The following is a 23,910-nucleotide window of genomic DNA, read 5'->3' as shown; positions in this document are numbered from 1 at the left end:
TTACCAGGAAATCTTGGTCATATTTTTTGAGCTACAAATCCAGAAGTATTTCCTTGTGTAACACAACATGCCAGACTCCACAGAATAAAGTTGTAGAGGTTTCTAATTGTGTCCTGCAATAATCCACCCCATGCAGTTTAAATATTTTCATGTACTTCCTACAGATTTTGCAGTAGGGTTGGAGCGTTGATGGCGCACCTAATAGCATACCGCACATTTATTCAGGCATGGTTGGGCAACGAAGCTGGTCATAGCATCTGTGCAGCAGTATGCGGATGAGCACTGTCCTGCTGGAATAGCTCATCACAAGTACTGTAAATGTTGTATTAAATGTGATTTAGCTTTGTACAAAATTGCATCCAATACCATAACACCATGCCTTTTGGGTAGTTCACAACAGACCTTTGGTCTTGGCTCTGACCATGGTCTCCTTTGTGTTATATGTGAACAGAGAATACTTTTCTTGTCTGTATATTAAGGGTCTTTCACCTCAGAACAGCTTTATATTACAAAAACCCAGCTTACCTCGGCTGCAGCCTATGCTTAGAAACTAAGTTTCAAAGTGTGTGTTACACTAACTTTGTCGGCAACTTAGAACCCCAACTCTTCCTCTCTGTCTCCAAACCATCAAAATAATTCAATTTCACACACAGAGTTATTCTGCAACCCAAGTGGTGTCTGCATCGCTGTGAAATTACAGTGATGGATGTGCTAAGGTTGGGAGCAGAATATGAAGAACTGGATGGTGAATCAGGCTTTATGTAAGCTCCTGCTTTGAGGCAGGGTTGCCCTTTAGCCCGCTGGGGGCCGTGGCTTTGCTGTGACAGATGGCCACAGTCAGCGCTTAATGCCGAGCTCGCCTTGGCCACGCTACAATATGAATACGGTAAGAAGCGGGGACGCTGTGTGACATTCTGCTGCTATCTCTAAAACCCATGTTCCACAGCTCAATCAGCTTCAGACGGTGCAGGGTGGTGGCATTATGCAGCTGTGGGAGATGCGTGATGTGCTAGACACTTTGCACTACGAAGGAATCAACCGTCAGGAATGAAACTTGGTGGGTATTCATGTCAGAGAAAATTACAGGCTGAATTACCTACTGTTTTTTGCTGAACTCCGAGGTCGAAAGGTCATTTTAGTCCTGTCCGGATGCACATCTCTGAGTTTCGTCACTTGGCGTTTAATAAAATAGCTATTCGTGCACTGCTACAAACTGTAATTAGACTTTGGGTGCGCGTTTCCACGGAGATCTACGTAAATACAACAGTGAGTGGAAATGGAGGAGCTACTGTGACTGAGAAAGTCTCACCAAAAAACTCACTGGTCCTCCTGATTTGTCAACTGCAGTCCGGATGCAAGAGTTTAATCACTGAGAAGAAGTGTGAAATATTTTTTTAATGCTCATCCACGCAATGCTACAATCTCAAAAACTTGCCTTGTAAACTTAGATACTATGCCATGGCCAGCTGCATAACCAGACCTATCCCTCCCTGATCGCAAATGTGTATGATGCTACTAGACATGCTATCAACACTCAATCATCCCCCCTACCACAAATCTGCAGGAACTGTGTGAGAATATTCAAGCTGCATGAGACCAGAACAGAATGTTGCGTTATATGCATGCATTACCCATTACTTCTTTATGTGTAGCTCAATAAATATGACCGAGAGTTTTTTCCATATCAGTCTCCATGTTTAATTATTCATTGCTGCTGGTAACCTCCATCTTCCTTTTGAATAGTATTGCAATACATCAATTCTTTCTTGATGCAACATTTTTTACAACCATTGTTTGTAATGAAAGTCTTCTACTGCAGGAAATTTCATGCAAGGGTTTCATGTGGTTTCCATTGACTAAAGTGAAATGCCTACAGTACATGATGGTGGCCCTATGATTACAGCAAAGTTTGAAGAGTCTAATAATGTAGTAAATCGATATGCTGAGTATAGAGTAATAGACTTATCGATTCATGTATTAATTATTTATTTCAGCCCAACTGCTCACCTTCTGGACAGGCCGGGCAGGCTTGTAGTGCTGTGTCTTGCGGAGCGCAGTGCTCTCTCTGTGTGAGTCCAGACCCACAGGCACATTTGGGGGGGACAGAAGGAGCTTTTTCAGCTGTGGAGTGAAGGAGAGAGAGTGAAGGAGAGAAAGAGAGAGAGAGAGAGAGAGAGAGAGAGGAAGAGAGCAGAATAGAGAGAGAAGGGGAAAACTAATTAGCAGGCATGCCACTTGGTACATCCACGCAACACAACATCAACACATGGAGTGTTCACTGCCTGATTCCTGCCAAACAAGCCCGGCATCATACACACACACAGCATCGAAATGCGAGGAGGCACGGAGGAGGGGAAATGATATCAAACAGCAATGTTAATGCCTAGCTCCACTGGGCATCCAGCGTGTTTGAGCTGCTGTGTGTTGGTGGAATTTTGATGTTAGTTTTTTTTTTTTCTTCTTCACGTATTTCATCACAGAAACATAACACTGCATATGAATCAACAGCTGACACAAATCTGAGTCCGCTCCCGGCAGCAATCCCCTCCGAGCAGGCCTTGCGTGCGAGCGGGAGGGAGGAGGAAACACAGGGGAGAGGGGTGGAACGCAGGTTAACGACCGCACGCTTTATGAATGGGTATCACCCCTTAGGATCGGGGATGCTGCAAACTACCCCCCACCCTGCCCCCCTATACTGCCCGTATACTTGCTCTAGTCAGAGTTGTGGCAGATAACGTGCCAGTTTGGCAGCTCTGCCTGCGATGCCTCTCGCTCTCAGGGCCCATTGAAAGAACTAAAGAGGCACCAGAGGCTTCCAGCTCGCCATACAAAACGCTACCGGCGTGCCACAGCCATCTATGCCATGAAAACATGTGCCCGGCTCCCTCCCTCCCAACGCTGCCCCCCGATCCTCAATGCACCCCTTGTTCCCAAAACTGAGGCTGGCCTCATTGAAGGGGTCGAGCCTCAGTTACGGCTCAGGCCAGCAGAGGGTGCTCTGAATCACACTGAGAGGAAACAGAGAGGAAAGCTCCATTAGTAGTCAGACAGTGCATCAGTAGTCCCCCCCCATCGTTTCAATACTATTCCAATTACATTTTTTTTTCTTTAATGTGGTTTAAAAACCTTTCAGTTGCTTTGACACACCCACTTCAGTTTTGGAAATGTTTCTTTAAATAATATAATATATTATTAACGAAAGACTAAATTTACAATCCAATGAGTTACATATGCTATAGCTATATGAACCAACACAAGTGCTATCTGAAGTTATGTTGGAAGCTGTTATAGGGGAGCATAAGTTTTGCATTTTTATAACACTCCCAGAAATAATTCTCAGAATTTCAGCATAAAAATCTGCAAAGAAATCATTAAAAAAAAGAAGAGTATAGATAGTATCCATATCATTACAACCAATATTAAAATGTTGAACACAGACCAAGGTACATACTGTATATTTTGCATTAATTTAATAATAATAAGTGTAATAATACAGCTTGCAGAAAAAATCTAATCCAAGCAACATTTAATAACAACAATACACTAAACTGCTGTGTATTGTGCTGGATTCAAACCTTTCGGTTTTGACCTTTTTATGCCACTCAGAACAACAATGGTGTTGCCAATATGATGACAAACCTTTGTAATCTATGCGTCTCTTTAAGACATTGATGAAAGCATTTTTTTAGATCAGTTTAAGAACAGCATCTCTCTCCATTCAGCTTCTCTTACTTAAGATACTTTGCTCCGATTTCCATCCTGTAATTTAGTCCAATTTTGCTCAGGACCAAATCGTGGCGGTGGCCAAGGTAGCAGGCATTGAGTTAGCTGCTTTCATTGAGGCAACAATAAGGCTATTGTAACCTTCAACAAAGCCAGTCCTCTTTAGGCCTTTTAATAAAGTCTGAATCCAGCGGTTGATTTGGACTCCTGCTTTGAGAAATTAAAGCCTTTATTCTGGCCTCAATGAAACGAGAGGCAATAAAGAAGCAGAATGCAGCAGGTATTGGACTGTGAGATCATAATTCATTTAATGGACTGAAAAAGATGTCTTAATGTTGCTCGGCAGAGTGTAACATCATGCTGATTCAAACACAGAAATGGAACAGGAACAAAATGGGTCCAGAGAGCTTCTTAATGCACTCAAAGCAGACAGGCAGGCTGAGGTAGACTGTAGGGAGAAGAAGAAATATATATATATTTTTTTCCTAGTAGTGTTTTTACAGGAAGGACAATGGAGACTCTCAAGAACAGGTGCGAGGACTGCAGAATGAATGAGAGACTGGACAGGGGAGAAAGAGTGAGGAAGAATAAAAAAAAAAAAGAATGGAAAAAAGTGTAGGGTTGCATGATATTGATACTAGTGGACAATATATTAATTTACAATTTGCTGACAAGGGGGGAAATAACCCAGTATCCTTGTTTAGATGTTATCAATACAGTCAAAACAACTCCTCATTACTGTTAGTATATATTTTTAGCTCATAGATTATATGCTCATATTATATGCTTTTTAGCTCATATATTATGTACAGTATATTTAGGCACTAGTGCTAGGCATATATACACACAGACTTACCATAATGGTATGGCGGTATAAAAGCGTGTATAATCATACTGTTACCTCACTGGAAAAAACAAGAGTTAAATCAAGAGGAAGATGGATGACCACAAGCCATCAAACCAAGCTGAACTGCTTGAAGTTTTGCACCAGGAGTAAAAGCATAAAGTTATCCAAAAGCAGTGTGTAAGACTGGTGGAAGAGAACATGCCAAGATGCCTGAAAACTGTGAATAAAAACTAGGGTTATTCCACCAAATATTGATTTCTGAACTTTATGAATATTAACTTGTTTTCTTTGCATTATTTGAGATTAAAAAGCTCTGCATCTTTTTTGTTATTTCAGCCATTTCTCATTTTCTGCAAATAGATGCTCTAAATGATAATATTTTTATTTGGAATTTGGGAGAAATGTTGTCTGTAGTTCATAGAATAAAACAACAATGTTCATTTTACTCAAACATATACCTATAAATAGCAAAATCAGAGAAACTGATTCAGAAACTGGAGTGGTCCCAATTTTTTCCAGAGTTGTATAATATATTATAATATATTACATATAATTATAATACAATTTAGAGTAAGATTAACATTATACAAAAAGGTAAGAAACAGCATAAAGGGAGATACAAGGTTTTTGAACCTGTCTTGTCATAGTGGTGAGGTGTGGATCGCCATAGTGTGTCTCACTTCGCTTTACCAGCTGCTAACATGCTATAACATATATTTGATTCAAACTTCATCAATCAATATAGACTAGATATGCCCCCATGTGGAAGACTGAAGGTTTGATTTCCTGTCTTTTTTGTTTACCTACATGTTTAAAATCTAAAAAACACAACTGTCATGTAATTTTATCTATAGTATTACATATAATATAGCGCCCATATAATCAATCAATGACACATCTGGGCTGTCTTGCTCTTAATGCTCTTCGTATATCATTTTCTAAAATGATATAATGACCAGTTATCTGTCCAGAAACTCTATATCGTGCATCCCTAACAGAGAAAACTGAGAAATCTAAGAAAACAGAGAAAGGAGAAATAGAAGAGGTGAGAAGAAAGATGAGAAGGCAGATGTACAGACTATAGGACTACAGCAGTAAGAAGTTGTGGCTGTGGCTCCGACTCCCCGCCTGTGGAGAGTATTCTTATTAGAGCGGTTGCTAAAGAGAATTGAAAAGCCCAAAATGAGAAAAATTCAGACCTGTTTTTGCCTATCATACCCATGCTGAGGGGTAGTCAGAGGCCCATCCAAATCCACCTTAAACAGGAAGGAAGGGTTCTTACTAGAGACGTGTCTTCAGTCTCTGGGCTCAACGAGCCTGGGAAAGGCTCACTGTCCAATGGGAGGTCATCTTCCTCCTCCGCCTCTTCCTCCTCATCATCGGGGTCTTCCCCCAGCGAGGGGAACACAGACAGCCCCCCTACCCCATCCTCCACTATGCCGTCCAGGCTGTCTGTGAGTGCAGCGAGCAGTGCCGCATTCTCCTCTTCTATCTGTAGGGGGCAGAAGAGACAGGGCAGATATAAAACACGTGCTGCTGCTGGTGGTGGTGGTGACCTCTAACTCTAAACTGAAGATCCACGGAGACTCGTCCATCTGCACATTCCACTCAGGGGAGACTGCGGCAGATATCGTATCACCATCGACCGGATCAATCCGAAAAAAAAAAAAAAATCCTCTTATGTATGTAGCTACTCATAACTCCCACACAGACATGCCCAGGTTAGTGCTGCGGTGACGCAGCCCACAGGAAACAGTGAGGGCGAGGTTTCATCTTACAGAGTTTTGCCCCACCTGAAGGTTAATTGAACTTGGCTTAGAGATCAATGGCTTCCCTAGCATCTCAAAATAAACCTCTATAGGGAGTTTCACTGCTCACTGCCTAAAAAAAATCGATCTCAGCACAGAATTACATGAAGTGATGAGTGAATTAGCGCCGGATACAACAAACGTAAGATCAATCGCTGTCTGCAGAAACAGATGCGCACTTGGATGCGACCTCCATCATTACTCATTTGAGATCCAAGGCATGACTTTAGAGATGGCACGTGGGCACCGTGCCACAAGTTCTGGAGCATGAACTCACTTTTCGTTCCAATGACTTCAATTCCACTATAATATGTTTAATAAAACTAGACAATATATTGAATTTAGATGCTTCATTCAGTTCCATTGCCATAGATGAATAAAAATCAAGCATCTAGCAATGCAGCGAACCTTTACAAACATTTGTGGGAAAAAAAATGCTACAACTGCAAGAAGCTGAGGCGTGTAGGCATATAAGTCACCAATGCTCTGCTGACCGGGTTTTAAACAGTGGAACTTTATATTAATTAATAAATATATTATATTAAATAAATATTACAGATTAATAATGGGATGTCATAATGGCTTCTGTGTGTGTAATGTGTAGCTGTCCCAAAAATGCTGTGCATTTGTCTATATTGAGTATTTTGCCATCTGCCCATAAAACAAAGCATGTTTTTTTTTTTTTTTGGCTCATCAAAACCAGGATTTGGACATGGTTTCTGGTCAACTATTGTGACCTTATAATGACTTATACCCTTATGATTAAATATTTTTCATTTTTTATTTCTAAAATTTCAACGTACGAAATTATTTTTTTCTATATTTTGAAAAACCAATGACAAATTTTCATGTTACTAAATTAATAACAGCTTCTCAACTTTTTATTAATATGTATTTCCTAATAATTTGTCTTATTGTGCCAAACAAAAAGCTTATTTTCTTTATATTTGACACATTTTATCAAAGTGCTGACATTTTTCTCAGGATTTTTAACATTTTCTAAGGATTTTGACATATTTCTAAGAATTTTGAGATTACAACTTCCTTTACCCAAGTTTTGAGCTCACCGCCCCACCCCACATTAGGCCCAATCATGAACCATTAGTTTCCCATATCAACATCACAGTCCGACCAATCGAGTCTCCTTCCGGTGGGAATAGTTATGAAGCTTGCTAGAATTAGATCAGAGCTCTTTGATTATTGGCTGCAGGATTGACAGTGTGGGGTCTGACCTCGAAAAGCTCGGGGTCCCCTGCGCTGTACTGGATGGAGGCGGGGGAGCTGTCTGACTGGTCATTGCACCAGCGCAGCTCGCTGAGGCAGTTCACTGAGTCAAAGTCGCTGGCGTCCAACTGAGAGAGGTCGAAGTCGGGGAAGTCGGTGTCCAGGCGGTCGGAGCAGACCTCCTCCTCCCCATACTGAGAAAAAGAGAGAGAGATACAGAGAAAGAGAGGAAAAAAAAGACAGAGAGAGGGAGAGAGAATCAGTAAGGTCACAGGCCGACATCAAAAGATCCTTTTTTTTCCCTTAAGACGACGTCTAATAATATACCCGGCCTTTGAATGCTAAGAGGAATCAATAAGCAGGCTCGGCGTTGGAGCTAACTGCATCACTGCTGTCTTGAGTAAAGACCATGCTGTGGGTTTTCAGCAGCGCTGAAGAGTCATATGAGTCAGCCAGTCTCTTCACACAACTTCATTACCGTTAATGAAGCGAGGCTTGTACCAGACTAAAACATGGCCACGAAAATTAGCCAAGCGGCACTTCTGTCTGAAACCAACACGTATTGTAGGCCTGGAAACTGCAGTAAAAGAAGAGCGGGTGTGCATGTGCAAGAGTTCGTGTGTGTGTTTGTACAGTATGTGAGGGAGTGAGTACTGTGAGAAGGGAAGTGCTTTAAACCCCAAGGGGTGGACGAGAAAAACCACACAGCCATCTCGCCTCACTATATCCTGACATGTGCAGAGCATGCTTTGCTTTGCTTTCCCCACTTTCATCATACAAGCTACTCTCTCTCTGACGGTGGGGTCACTCTGCCACCACTTTTTCTTACCAGAGGTCAAGGCATGAATATTCTACAGGGCCACTCAGATGCATTCTTGATGAGCTCTTGCGATACGCAAGCTCCTCTCTGTTTTCACGAAGGCCGGCGACAGCAAATCCAATTCCGTTCAATTCCCTGAACTAGCCCTGGTTAAGTGGTTAGGGAGTCTAACAGAGGCAGTCAATGTTAGGGTCTGGTTACCTCTTGAAAATGCAATGAGCAACGGGGAATCAATAGGCATGTATAGTACCAGGATACATAGCAAGCTAAGACTTTATTTAATGTATGGAACTTGATTAGGTTATGTTGCCCTCTAATCCAATCTCAAGTCTCTTAATGTCTAAGCCTATACTGATTCAATCCAATCAAAATTTTTGTGTTAGTATTGCATAGTAAAAAAATCTATGTGTATGCATATGTTGACAAATACCTTCGTAGGCTGTCTTTAAACAGATTAAAGCGTTTTAAAAAGGTTCCGCCTTTACATAGATTTGTGGCTCGTTTCTGTGTTACAATCATGGCTGTTGCTTTTATTGGTCTGCCATTTGTCACTACTGTTGCCAAATCAGTCTGATTGAACCTGACACCACTACAATGAGCAGATATGGTTAATGATAATTTGAGAAACAGCGATGGCCTGATAGAATGACTGGATGAAGGTCTGCAATTAATGACGTTAATGAAAGAGAGAGAAAGGCCTGCCATCCGGGTAAGTAAGCTTGTAAGTGGAAGGCGTGTGTGTGTGTGTGTGAGTGTGTGTGTAACAATTACAGGTGCTCTCTTTCAGCATCCAGGCTCTGCACACCCTCAGAAACTAGTGCTCTGGCTACTGCTGCTGCTGCTGCTGATGATGCTACTGCTGCTATTGCTGCTTTTAGCACTCTCCTCACGTGCCCCTGAGTCATCCCTGTCCACACACACAGAACATACACACACTTACCTCCACCCTTATCCTCAGCTCACGGAAACTCAGGAGAATCAATCTCAACATGCCACCAGAGCCTCACATTTCCATACATGCCTTTGTCTTTTTTGACCTGTTTTCTCCTTCCTCTAAAACACACCCACCCCACCCACACTCAAACATCTGTTACAGAGACCCTCAATATCAATCAATAAAAAGCTCCTTGGGCTCTGAAGGTTTAAGGTCACGCACTGAGCATGCATATGCATGGTAGCATACACATGCTTATATAGCTACACGTCTACACACACCTACCTTCACACACACACACACCATTACCTACGAAGCTCCATACAAAGGGGTGTCTCCTGCATATCAGACAAGCTGGCACGTGTCGCGGGAGAGCAGGCCGCCGAGGTGTGACTCACATACCAATAGCAGTGCCTGACCTTCTTTGAGGAGGCTGTGGATTCCCTCCCATTCTCCCCATTCTGCCCCTTAACTGATATGCTAACCAGCTGATAACTATCTCACTACAGAGACCTAAAAGGCTTTGCGGCTTTGTGCAGACCTCCTGATGGGGTTTTGTAGCTCTATAATTCCTCTCAGGTTGAGCAACGTAATTCAGGCCAAATGTAATTACAGCCAAAATCCCAAGAACAAAAGGAGTTTCCCCAAACGGATTTTGCCAAAATACACAGGTCTAGGTCATGATACATAGAATTTTGGACTGTGTATTAACTAATTTTAAAGACATTTTAAGACTAATAACAGATATAATAGCATACCAATACAATTGCATTTTTTTAAAGAGCATGATTTTTAAAGGATGTACTGAAATTGAATATTTTGGCTAAATCAATACACAATGTAAAATTTTCCTAAGGACCGATACAAAACATAAGATTCCAAAAGTTATCATTAATTTTAGCAGCGTTTTCATCATAAATTAAGCATAAATTAAAGCGACAGTCTGTAAGTTTTGTATATTTGGGGATTTAGAGACCTCTCTGGTGGAAATGTGTAATTGCAGGAAGTACTGTATGTGCAGGGTAGTGTAAATAAATTGCTGTTTGAAAGTCTGTGTAGAGATTAGATGAGAGAGTAGAGAGTATTTACATACAACAAACCTAAATGAACATAAAGTAGTAGATACTGTACAGATGGTTGTGAAAGGACACTACAATATTCTGTCCTCTTTCAACTGAGGAACACCACTGCTTCCAATTTAAAACCAAAAATCTTAGGGACTTCTACTCTTTAAATAGCCTAAATATATTTTGTTTTGCTTTTAAAAGACAACTCAATTACAAAACTAGAGTTTAAAACTGAACACAGAACATTTTAGCATCCTAGGAGACATACCACCAAATGTGATTTGATTGCATCATCAAAAAAATGGATTGCCATAAAGTTTTTGGTCGTTTCACTTGATCGTCCAAATACCCAGTCCTTTTTTTGCCAAGTTATGCACATACATTTTATGATGACTCAATGGCATTATCATGATATGTCTATATATGCAAATATCAAATACTTGCTCACCCCTTTCCTTCAGCTAATCAGAATTAATTGATGTAAAGCAGGGAAGCACTAGAACACTTAAAGACAAAAGACATTAATTATTTATCTGTCTCAGCCTCTGATGGCTCCAATGATGACCTTTAGCTCTTGCCCGAACGGAACAGTGAATATGTCGAATGCAGTCTGTGTTTTGCCATTAACATTTGGAGCCTGAGGCTGTTAAAATCTACCAGTTAGTGAGGGCTCACTCCTGCTAAGTGTGTACATTAAGCAACGCTTAACTGAAGGATATCTAGATAAGGGGACACATACAAACAACAGGCTGTATGTCCTCTAACGACATTCACGCTCACGTCAGCTATACTACCACTTGAAAGAGTCTAGAAAGGTTAAGCAAAGTCATTGCAGCCATATCTAGTTCCACAGTATAACATGGTATGAAAATAAAATACTATTATTCTGTATATTTGCAAATTTGCATCACAGCTAAGCCACTATTCTATGCTTTATTTACTTTTTGTATTTAACAAGCCCTCAACAACTACAAGTAAGTAATCCAGCTCTGAAAAACAGCTAAACTCCACTTGTTTTCAATCTAAAATCTCATACAGCCATCATATGCATGTGCAGTATTCTGTAATCAGTCATTTGTATAGTACTGTTTATTGTAGATATTATTCTGTTAATGCTCTATTCTGTAAAAAAAAATCCCTCAACAATGCAACCTTTGTCACTGACTTCAATGGCTCTCCAACACACAGCTATACAAGGCAGAGCAGTAGCTGGCTGACCAGTGGCAAGGTCAGCGGATAGCCAGAGGACATGAGCAGGAAAGGAGGCCGAACTGCACACATTCTGAAGGCGCCATCATAAAATTCCAATAAAAAACAGTAATCTGAGACATGAATGGCTCATCAAACACCATGAGCGGCTCCATATGCACTAAAGAGCCTAGAGGAATTCTGCTTTTTGGATTGATTCCTGTCAGCGAAGAAAAGGAGAGTGAGAAAAAGAAAGAAAGAAAAAAAAAAGACTGAAAACTGAAAGTATAAACCGTTCATTCATCACCTGCTCCTGTGAGTTAATAAGCTCTTATCTAGGTGTCCTGCTCCCTTTGAGCCTACAGCTATCTGAGGTATGTTATATATAGCCGTTATCCTTGGTCTTATGACTGGCTCTTACACAAGCTGCTTGTGACGGGCCAGGCTTTAAATGCTGCCCATGCCAAATGCAGATGGGCCAAGGCTGAGTGCCTCTTCCTCACACACAGACACACACACACACACAACCACACACACCAAACTATCCCACTCACAAAGCCCTCCAGCTTACTCCCAGACATGTCCTGCCGCTACTGCTAAATGGATTCCCTCTCAGCCTGCTCCAGAAAAAGCCGGCCCTGTACCAGCCAGCCAGACCGGACAGGACAGAACAGGAAGGCTTCTACAGCTCTTCCTCAGGAGCTAGACATTTCCAGGAGCTACACCTCCAAGGGCCACGCGGGGCCAGCCAATGTTCCATCAGCAAAGCCGAAAGGTGGTGCTCATCCTGTCCATCAACTCACCCCAACCGCATGAACTCTGTCAAAACCACATGACAGCAAATGAGGAAAAGATGTTAAGTCTGTCTTAAGCCCAGTCAGCTCAGCTCTGCTCAGCCCAGCCCATTTCTTTCTGGACAAAACTCCCAAATTGGTGGCACATCCCATTACCTGCTTTAAGTGAAAACGAACTGATTAAATTTGCTCTTCTCGGCTGGTTTCAGAAGGACTTCTCCACCGCAGCTGTGGAAGGAAGTCTAAATTAACTGCAGATGGTTGGAAGTAGGGCAGTTAAAGGAAGATCTGGGCCAGTCACGTACAGCGGAGCAGTGATCCTGTCTGTCATAACGTTGAGTAAGATTGATAAAACGCTCCCTCTGGCCAGGGCTGCAGGCAGGGAGGTACAAACCATTCTTTTACATCCTTTCATTGCCAAACCAAGCCCTGGCACACAACCAGAAGGGCACTTCTTTATCTTCCTCATCTAAAAAAAAAAAAGACCAGGCTGGGCATTTCAAGTACGTCCACTATTGAGATTATTGATCGAGTCAAGACTGTTCCAAAGCAGTAAATTTTCCACAAGTCCAGGACAAAACAACTTGCAACTGCAATTCTGTGGCACTGGCACAGTGGTGGTGGGGGTGAGATCCATCTGTTGCAGCTAAACTGTGCTGTGGATGAATTACATTCAAGATTCATGGTCAGAAATGCTTGTCTACTGCTTGTCTTTTGTAACCGATTGCAATTATTCCAAATGAATCAGGCCAAGCCAGCCAGTGTCAGTGGTGTTTGGGCTGCCGGTTGGCTCCGACCTCACTTCACCCCATAACACAGATCCTTTATCCTTTAAATCAGACACACAGAGCATCATAATCTACCTAATCTGCTGTAAGAATCACTCTACTGTACCACACCAAATCTCCCGCACCAACTGCCTGTATGACATCCATCATAAAGCTGCTCAAGCACTGCAGTTCATTGAGAGAGACAGAGCCTCTGAAAGACACTCCAATAACACAGCCGATAAATTTGATACACCAGGTTCAAGATGTCCAATTTTAATCCTCTTTAACTGTTGTCAGATTAGCAGTCAAACTGAGGCCCAATCCCATTTCACCTCTTGCCCCTACCACTTAGCCCTACCCCTCTGTTTTGAGCGTTCACACCTTGGAAAAGGCTGTTCTGATTCTTTTTATAGGATAGAAGGGAAGGGTAAAGTGTTTTTAGAGGCACACTTCAAACTAAAAGTTATGAGAAATCACAAAGTGCCCAAACAAAGCCACAAATGTAGTATTTTGATTTGAGTAATTATGACAAACATTGCATTATCTTAGCTTAATGCAGTTTCAAAGTAGCAGGCTAGCTACATTTCCAGTTCCACCTTAACTGCTGCAGCAGTTACATTCTGAGAAGAAGATTTCAACAAGAAGCTGGTGAATAGTTAGCCTACTGAGGACTGCTAGTTGTCTCCTAACAGAGCAATTCTTTATATATTTAGATGACATATATATGGGTTCTTGAAGATCTGTCCCATTTTTTACAAGGAGAATTTTGTTTCAGAAGACACACTCAAAAAAAGGGGTACAAATAAGAAATTGGTATTGGTATTGGGCCTAAATCTGTTTTTATCATCTCAAGAGGACTAGTGTATATGACTAAAGTATGTGAATAATGGCTTGAAGGATACGGAGGGAGTTTTTAAAAGAGCCCTAGTGCTCTCTAAAACATAATAGGACAGTAATAGAATCTGATTAGAAAGATGATTCTTCCCTTAGGATCATTTATAGACTGCCAATTCACTGAAGGCCTAATGTTTGGGCAAGAAAAAGACATAGTCTGTCCAATAAAAAGAAATGGACTCGGGTGAATGGCCATCTCCCCATTCATGAATTTTAAATCTCTCAAGTTTCTTTACTACACATTCTTCATTCTGACAGATGCTAACTTGCAGCAGAACTCTGTACTTAATGACGATACCTTGATTCACTTCCCAATAAAGTATACACACAGTCAGCTGTTCTTTCAACCAATAGTTACCTAGTCATTCAAACACTGATCCGAGGGTGTGCGGTAACACTCTTCAGTGATCCTGCTCCCAAAGGGAAAGTCAGTGAAACATTCCGAGCCAAGAGCTGGAACCCAACCAATTTGGCTTTATTTTATTCCATTCTCTGTTTCTAAGCTCTTCTCTACTCTACACAACTCTGCTGTCACTACATCCTTCCTGTCACATGTCTACAGCATGATAGTCCTTACCGCAGTCTAATTACTATAAACCGTTCTCGTTCTGACAATCTACAGGCACTTCAGACATGTTTTAAGTGCATAACAAGATTCAACAGAGTAATGAAGACAAGGCCAGGGATCACAGAGGTTAATGAGAAAATCCAGTTTCTCAGGAAAGTAGGTTTGTGCTGTAGTGAAACTTTGAGAGAGGGGTTATGTACGGCCACTGTGAAATACTCTCTATTAAGTTACTGCAGATATTAGCACCAACACCCCCTGACATGATTCATTGTGAAATGCGGAGACAAGACCAGTGAAGGTGTTGCGACCTCAATTTTGACTTGAGCTGAAGTTATTACATCTTTACAATGTTTCAAGCTCAGTCAGTTTTGTCCAATATGGATCATAGGCTGTGCATTGGCAGGAACTTGGCAAAAAAATATGTATCATCAGCCGAGGGTTATAATTCAATAGATTATAATATACAACAAACTAGGGTATTGTATGCATTAATTTTCGTGCCATATCACCAACCCCTAATTATCACATTAGAGTACTACTTTAGCAAAAGAAAAATTCACACGGTTCTCATTTCACATTAAATATCTACTAGAGACAGATTATATCTATACAGTTTATCATTTATCATTTATTTTACTTTAGTCCAGGATATATGGAGATATTTGGAGTGTATTATTAGAATCAAGACATTCTGGATTATTTACACTCTGGATCACTGACTTTTGTTACATATCTGATAAAATTCTTGTATTTTTTAATCTCTCAGTTAATGGTGTGCAATATATATGAAGTAATCTAATTGTTTTTTTTGTTTTTTTTTGTTGCAGTAGTAAATCATGAAAAATCGTGATATTATTTTAGGGCAATATTGACCACCCCTACAGCAAAGTGATATATTGCAAATGTTTAAAACAAATTTTAGGAAAATGTATAAAACACACCACCAACTAAATCTGAGTAAAATAAAAGATTTTTGTACAAAAAATTGTAACATAAAAATAATGTAATGCAACAAAAAAAATACCAAATACTAAAATGCGTGCTATTTAGTGCATGTATATAAAATAAAATGTATACAAAAAACCTAAAGCTTCACAGTGAATTGCAAAACCGAAGAAAAAACTGATTTCAAGATACTATAATCACTATATTATTGTGTACTATATGATATCGCACATGCCTACTTTGATACACATCAATTTCAACACATTTTTTAAACCTCCATTCGTTCAGTGAAAATCCATAACCACAGTCAGGGTCTGTGTAGCAGTTAGCTAATAAACACTCCAGCTCCACCTGACTCATCCCTCAGCTCAGAGACCAGCCAACATTAGTCATATACCGATAATATCTAATTAATTAGGCGTCATTACAGTATTTTCTGGGGTGTGAAGATCACGAGAAAGGCATCGCTAGATAACAGACATCCGCCAAAGTTACCAAAGTCCTTTAGAGACAGAGAGAGAAAACAGTGCAGTCATCAGCATACAGACAAAAAACAAGCTACACTCAACTTAAACAACTTCTATCAGCTTCTAATGCACGGAGCATTCAGAGAAGTGCTGAGGGTAAATCCCTAGAGGACGTTCTCAAATGCGTAACATGCAATCTTGCTGGCATTACCTCCGCTGCACATCAGCTCTAATGTCTAATTAATTTAGGATTACGCCTGCTTATCTAAAAATAACTCCTTTTGTTGTGGACACTGCCAATAGGAAGGATCTCTCTTACAGATCCTCTCATTCAGTGTGACTAATACTTCTGCTGAGATGTTCAGGAGATCTGATGCTAATGCTAAAGGTTACCTCAGGCAAAAAAATTACAGAAAAAAAAAAAAATCAGTAGTGAAAAATGTCAGACACGTTTATTAATTCATAATACTTCTCTCTCAATATTTGGCACAGCGGCCCATCAATGCTCTCCATGGGACAAATTTGTCAGCAGAACCAGCAAGACAAAAAGCCAGACATTCTAGCTAATGAGATGACGAAGGCAAAGAAAAAAAAAGTGTGTTTGTCAATTTCTGAAAGGCAATTACAAGCAAAATGTCAGTCCTGTTTGCTGGCATTAAGAGACATGGATATAAATGATCATGGCAACAGTATAACAGTTTAAGTGCTTTAAAAAATAATTTAGATAATTTAATTTATGTGTCCATTATCAAAAGTATTCAGTATCTAAAAAATCACATCAATGCTATTTAGGTGGTCGCTCTTTCATGTGACAAAAGAACAGAAAGAGATGCAAAAAACCTACAAGACCACTTTTTTTAGGATACATTTATAAGATGATGCATTTAATAGAGTATAGACTGTATCTCCCTTCCCCACTCAATAATACTACTTATTATTAAAAATAATAAATCTTGAGGACATTGAAAGTCGGTCTCGGTCGGCAGATTACTTAAAGAGGGTGGAGACGAATGATCAGCGCGAGATCCGAAAGGTTGTCAGCACTCCTGAGCTTCCCAGGCCAGATCTGTTTCAGCAGAGCCACGCTAGAGCTCTTCTCCAGTTTCCGAGCCTCATGTAAGGTTGTTGGCTGGCCTCTGCACGTCACATGCTTCTTGCACAACGCCGCCGGCCTGGCACACGAGCTGTGGCCCGAGTCCCGATTCCTCACCATCGGGGGCCCGCAACTCCTAGGAGGTGCTGAGGTAATTGTACCTGCTGCAGTCACGACTACAGCAGAGGAGGGAGTCGCAGGACAATGCAGGTGCTGTCTCTGGGCAGAAACGAGGCTGCCGTCTCTGAGGAGATTCAAAGGGCCTGGGAGGAACGGGATGTTACCATGAATCAATGCGAGAAATTTAAATGTGGCAAAACTATAGCAGAAAACTCATCTTGCTAAACAGGATGCTGCTCTATCTTTGAATAGTTGTATGTGTTCTATCTACTCTGGCTAATGGAAGAAGCTACAAGAGAGAAAAAAAGTAAAATCAGACGATGGCCCACAATGTGAAATGAGCTGTTTCACATCGGGGTGACTGCAGACATATCGCAAGTCACGACAGCCAAGGAAGATGGCACCAGCCCAGCTCAGTCTAATTCAAATGCTGGAGTCAGCGTCCGTCTGTGCGCTCACTTGCTCTTCGACAACGAGGATGGCCCTAATTAAATCAAAACGCTTTTGTTGCCCGCTCCCCTCGAGTGGTAGGGCGGGAGGCATTGCCTCTTTTAGAAGAGTTTTTTTTCTAAAATGACCATTCTCAGATTAGTCGACATCAAAATTCACCTGAGGGTAAATACCCTTGTGCTGTTCTCTACGAGTGACTTCCCAGCATGCTCTGCTGGTGCTGGAGCTAAAGCTTCAGGGTTTTGGCATGAGCGCAACACAGCACCATTAAAAAGGCTTGCAAGGACATCACTATAACAGAAGCTAACTAGACATAACATTTGAGAAGTGAGGTCTGAGAAGTGGGAGATCGGGTCAATAGGATTAGAGACCCCAGTTTCCATCTGTCAACCAGGTCATGGGTGCCTGGGATTTGGGATACACCAACATTACCCACTTATAGTTAGGATCTGTGGTTAAAGACCACCACAAGGGGTCAGTCGAGACTTCAAACATGCCCAACAACGTTCCAGCAGTAAACACAGCCTAACCTCCACAGAGGCCTGTAGGTCATGCATTCCTTGACGTGATGAGTTTTAAGAGCAGTTACTAAATATAGGTGCCAAGTATTCAGAAACTACATCAACCTGCATGCACAGTCAAAGGGGGAACCACGGGTCATGGTCAGAAGCCTGCCTATCAAAAAGAAAGAGTTTGAGACTAGGGCTCATTTTTAATTAGACTGGCCTATTAAAACCTAAAGTTTCTGCTAATTTTGGTACTGGTATTGTACAGTATGAGCCATGAACATCGCTAACCTGAGGTCAAGGTCATGCTAAATGCTACTCTGAGGAGATTTCAAACAAGTCAGAGATTTGGTGTAAGAAATACAGTCATGCACAGTGTCAAGGAGACCACTGTTTATCTTCACTTCTCATTCTTTGGCCGTTCAACAGCGGCCAATAAATCGAGGCGTACAATATTTCACTTCTATTTTAGGGGTGCTGTGAGAGAACTTGGTTTGTTTTGAAACCTGAGAGGCGACTGAAGTGCCGAACTGACCTTTGCTTCGAGAAAAGTTAGAAAGGACGACGCACGGACACAGCTGTTCAAGTTGCCTGCAAAGTTGAGTGGCAGCAGTCTACTGCATGAGACATTTCAAACTGCGTATACTACAACACTTGCAGCACCATGTGTTAAGCTACAACTGTGCATATGAATGTTGTGGCAGTTTGTACATATTACTACAGCTAAAGAGAAAGGTCTTCTCAGGTTTGTACAGGCCTGTTTAGTTCATTTTAATTAATGCAAATCATGCAGTGATTTGATATTCAGCAATAATACAGTCTTATTTTCTAATTAAAGTGTCAGTCTGTAACTTTCAAGGTTTTGAGAATTTGGAGCCCTCTCTGGTAAGAATGTGTAACTGCACTGAGCATGCAGAAAAGTAATTTTAAAATGTTTGTTGTGGTGTGGTTTCCTTAAATCAGAAATCACATCAGGATTAATTGTCCAATCAGAATTATATTTTATCTCAGTGATATGTGTATAGTAGTTTGGCCTCAACCAGCTCTTTAACTGCTAAGGAACTAATTGTGCTAGAATGCCTTTTAAACGGAAAATTGTTCAATCAGAAATCTTCTACAAGTAAAAGCTAATTAGCTTTTATAATTGGTTGGGACTTCACTGGTAGAACAAATCACATTCCGATTTCCACCACCTGGGACTCATTTCTTCTGGAAAACTAGGAATTCTGGAAACTGAATGTTTGTCACTGACTATAATAATGAATAATCCAATCAGGATTTTTATTCCCAGGAATATGTCAGCAGTAAAAACTAAACCAGCTCTCCAATTGGTTGGGACTGAACGCAATTAATCCCCACAGTAACAATGAACAGACAGAATATTCAACCAATCATATTTTGATTTTAAAATGGGTGGGACAAGTTTCATCTGGAAGACTGGTGAATTCAGACATTGTAAATACCTAGGTCTGACTATGATGAACCCATTGACCCACTGGCCAGTTTCATCTGGTAAACGATTACTCTTGGCTTTATGAGGCTTTATGAGTGGTAATATAATCAAGATTTAGAATCAACTCACAACTTTCCAAACAAGACACTGTGTCACAATGAAACTTCACATGAAACAGGACACTTCGACAATCTTTAAACGTGCATGAGTTTAGTGCAGTACAAAGGTTACCACAGGCAATTCAGACGATTTCTTTCACTGACCAAATGTTGCAGTGCCACTAACACATGACCCTCGAAAGAACTCAAGAGGATCTTGTGAAAATCTCTCAATCGCTGCCAAGAGAAATGTCACAGACACCTCTCCTCTTACATCACCTTGTGAGCTTGATGAAGAAACCTCATTTATGCACAACCTTTCTCCTGAATACACATTTATACCCAAGGACGCAAGCCCAAGTGACGCCCGAGTCAGCACAGTTTTAGGTCCGGGGCAAATCGTTGAGTGGTCCACAGGGCGGTTTTGGTTTTCTGGGAGAGCTCTGAAGCAGAGAGATGACTAACCCTGAATTCCTAATGCTCAGACAGACGGCAGAGCCATCTGCCAGGCCTCATCTTCAAGTCATTGCTGTGGAGAGCGTAACTGTAGGGTGTTCCAACCGAAAATGTAACCAAGTCATAGAGTTTTCTGGCCTTCAAATGCCCTCCATCTCCAGCTGCCTTGTCAATGAAGCCTGTATTTGTCAACTCTCTGTTTGTGCCAGGACTCTTCTTCTTCTCCAGTAGTGATTAGTCTCAAATGCCATGGCCTCTGACCGTTTCTGCATCTCATGTTATTTAAGGAGAGCTTACCCGGTTCAGAATGGCAGTGAAGCTGCCAATGCCCAACCCATACACCACACTGGAAAAGGGTGAGCAGTCACAACAACCTGTACTTGGCTCTTAATGAATCTTCCAGGATAAGCCAACGGTTAAAGTCATTAGGAGTAATTAAAGTAGGGGTGATTTCTTTTCCACGTCAGTTTCCCACCCAGACTATGGAGGGAGCTGTCATGTCAGAGACATCGCAGCAGCTTAGACCATGTGCTGAGCTCAAAGCCCAGACAATTGAAGGGAACTGAAGGTCATGGCTGAGGAACTGCATTGCTGGGAATTAGCCCATAGGAATATCACTGGCTCCTTAATTTTTTTTATCTTATTTTTGTAGGTAAAAGGGTATATTCTCCCCCTGAAACCCCCTTAGTGGCGCAAGACTAAACTGTTTCTTAAGGCCATTTCAGATCTATTTGGAAATTCCATTTCATTTCATTAAAAAGAAAGATACAAGTAGTACACAGTAACACCAGCGAAATAAGTGCATCACATTATCGTCCGATTTCTTTTATTTTTGTTTATTAATAACTGTTAAATCTACTGTTACAGTTGATAAAGAAGTCACAACTACAAGCTTTTGAGTCTATAATGCTGTGTTACCTGTGTGCACATAAAGTCTGATTTCGGCACAACACTGGTTCTTTTTCTTCTTTTAAAACAGTGTTTTTACAGCACACCGCAAACAAACCAGACCACAGCTCAGTTGATCTAGACTAATGCTGTCTTTTTTGCTCTGACAAAATGTTGATACTTTGGTTTGCCGCACCTTTCACGCCTGTTATTTTGGTTTGGACCAAACCGAAAACTGTGAAAGAACCCGTGAAAGGTCAGGATTCAGAAGTCTCTAGACAACAATTTCAGCTTTTTTTTATTTTTATTTTATTTTGTTTTGTTTCTTACTGAAAACTGTAAACTGCTTTAAGACTGAGCATAAAGAAAGTACAATTATTTTATTTATTTATATATATTTTTAAAACATATTTGTACAGTTTTCTACATTTTAGACTATATTCTCCCACAATGTAGTACAAGCTCCCAAATCTCCTATTTGATCTTTGGGTCAATTTAAAGATGTGGCAAATATTTTCTGCTGAGGAAGGTAACCGCAGACAGTGCAAAGATTTATTTGCATCCTTTATATTTACCAGAGCTGCAGCAGATGCTGGGTATTGAAACAGTCTGCTCCCCTTCCTCCAGATCCAAGTTTATTTGCCAAGCAGCAGTAAGCAAAGTCTGCTCAGATACATTTACCCTCTGCCTGCCCAAACTAGAGCAGATCAAAGTGACAGTAATTTCAAACGAATAAACTCTTCTTTCTGACAAATTATTTGATTGTATTGATTTCCACTTTTGGCATCCTGCCAAGACAAATCCTGTTCGTCTGCATGCGTGTACCACTGTTTATCTGGAGGCTTTGAGTTTACTCCAGGGGGGGTTTGTCTTTTTCCTTCATGGAATTGCTGTTGCTGACAGTGGTTATTAGTAGAAATGCACTAAATATTTGGCAACCAAGATTTTAGATAAACAAAAAAAAGAGAAAAGTAAGCAGCAAATAATTTATATTGAATTTCTGCATGCATTAAATAATGACATATATAGATATAGATAGACTTTCAGCCAAAAAAATAAATAAATAAAACGCATTGTGGTGCATTGGTGCATCTCTAGTTATTAGTGGCCAGTTTTATTAGTCCCATTAACTATCCCAGTTCTCACATAACCTCTTTAATAAGTCTCTATAGGATTTTAACTGAATAACAAACAACAACAACCATGTTAATTAGTCTCAACAGCCTCCAAGGCTCAGCCTGAACGCATCAAAAGTCACTCAGCATCACTTAGACGCCAGACTGCTGGTCCGCCACCCACATGTTCTCCTCAGTGTGAGCGGGTGAACATCGGATGTGTCTCCCACGTCCCTGGACTGCCTGTAGGGTAAATCCCAGCACCCGCTCCCTTCCCAAAAAAGGTCAGGCCTTTTTGGTGCAAATATCAGGAGCTTCATCATGGGACATGTTGGGTAACAGAACTCCCCAATTCCCTCTGCATGGTCCTGAGATCAGTTGCAGCACTGGAGAAGCCGTACCTGCCCTCCGTGGCCCTCAGCCACTCAACTACATTTTTAAGTCCGTTCCGGGAAGGATCGAATTAACGTCATCTCATACTCTAGCAGGAGCCATTAATAATAAAGACTGGAACAGCAGGGGGATGGCGGTGTTTCAATTTGTTTAAAACTGTTTCTTGAGCCCTTAGTGACAAACAAGAACTGCTAATTAATTTAAAACAATTAGAAGAAAGCTCGGGCCAGATCTAAACCTAGCCTAAGCTAAGCAATTGTCGAAAGTTACAAATTTGACTGCAGTCTAAGTGGTGCTTCCGGTAATCATTCAGGATTCAGTGCACCACTTCACAGCAGGAGGATTAGGTGCACTTCTAAATGAAGCACAATAGATTTCTAAGCGCACTCAGGCCACTACCCTACGAGTTCACAAATAAAACACTAACAAAACCACTTTAAACTGACAGTCAATGCTCACTTGCTGTTTTCAGACCCCATAAAATCATTATCAGAGTCCAGCACCTCTTTGAAATTGATGACGATATGTTGAAATACTGGTGAGCCTTAAAAATATTTAGTATTTAAATGTCCAACATGACATTTTAACAATATACTGTTTTATGTAGGCCTGTTTTAATTATAATGCGTCACTTTATCTTCATCTGAATGTTGGTTTACATAAAACCAAACTTGACTCATATTTTAGTCTGTTGCACATCAACCAATGCAGTGATAATAGGTTCTTCACACACAGAGCAGACAGTAGATAAGGGTGAAATATGGATACATCTCCCAAATTATTATCAATTAAAAGTTAATTGTCATTTAAATTGGTGAAATTACATTATTACTCTATTATATCACTACTAAATTAGCAACATTAAATCTTAATTCTTAAAATGATATTAAATTGGTTCTTGGGCAATATATTGTCCAATAATTGACAAGATATTTTTTTAACTATTATTTATTCTTACTGTCCACCCTGACTGTATGTATTGTCAGGCCTCAACATGGAAACAGGAACACTAGCTTAATATCTTTAATTCATCACCGATATTTAATGAAATGTGATCTGGAAATGTGAGTCATTACTAATGAGCTTCACTCTCACTCTCTTCACTAGTTGATTAATCCTGCATTGGTGAGCAATGCTAAAATACAGGGGCAACCTGTTCATCTGTGATTCTCCATTAAACAGACGCCAATAATAGGGAGCCAAGGAAAGGAAAAAAAAAAACCCGTAATTGGCTTTAATTGTAAGCTTTGTGCTTCCTTGGCAGCCGTTCAAACTGGATAGCTTGGCTG

The 23,910-nt window shown here is 40.7% G+C and overlaps 1 protein-coding gene across 2 annotated transcripts in view; it reads right to left on the bottom strand.

The window, feature by feature from the left end:
- The window catches only part of ppargc1b (peroxisome proliferator-activated receptor gamma, coactivator 1 beta), a 72,323-nt gene that overhangs the window by 12,441 nt on the left and 35,972 nt on the right, over positions 1-23,910 (bottom strand). For both annotated transcript variants that reach the window (XM_022684065.2, XM_007246412.4), the window contains exons 2-4: positions 7,611-7,796; positions 5,853-6,062; positions 2,008-2,121 (exon numbers count right to left, since the gene is read on the bottom strand). In XM_022684065.2, the coding sequence (XP_022539786.2) occupies positions 2,008-2,121; positions 5,853-6,062; positions 7,611-7,796 (510 nt within the window). The remainder of the gene's footprint in view (positions 1-2,007; positions 2,122-5,852; positions 6,063-7,610; positions 7,797-23,910) is intronic.

This window comes from Astyanax mexicanus, chromosome 10 (assembly GCF_023375975.1).
Source record: "Astyanax mexicanus isolate ESR-SI-001 chromosome 10, AstMex3_surface, whole genome shotgun sequence".
In the NCBI taxonomy this organism is placed as follows: domain Eukaryota; kingdom Metazoa; phylum Chordata; class Actinopteri; order Characiformes; family Acestrorhamphidae; genus Astyanax; species Astyanax mexicanus.
The sequence above is the reverse complement of the archived record's forward strand: the minus strand, read 5'-3'. Positions and strand labels throughout refer to the sequence as shown.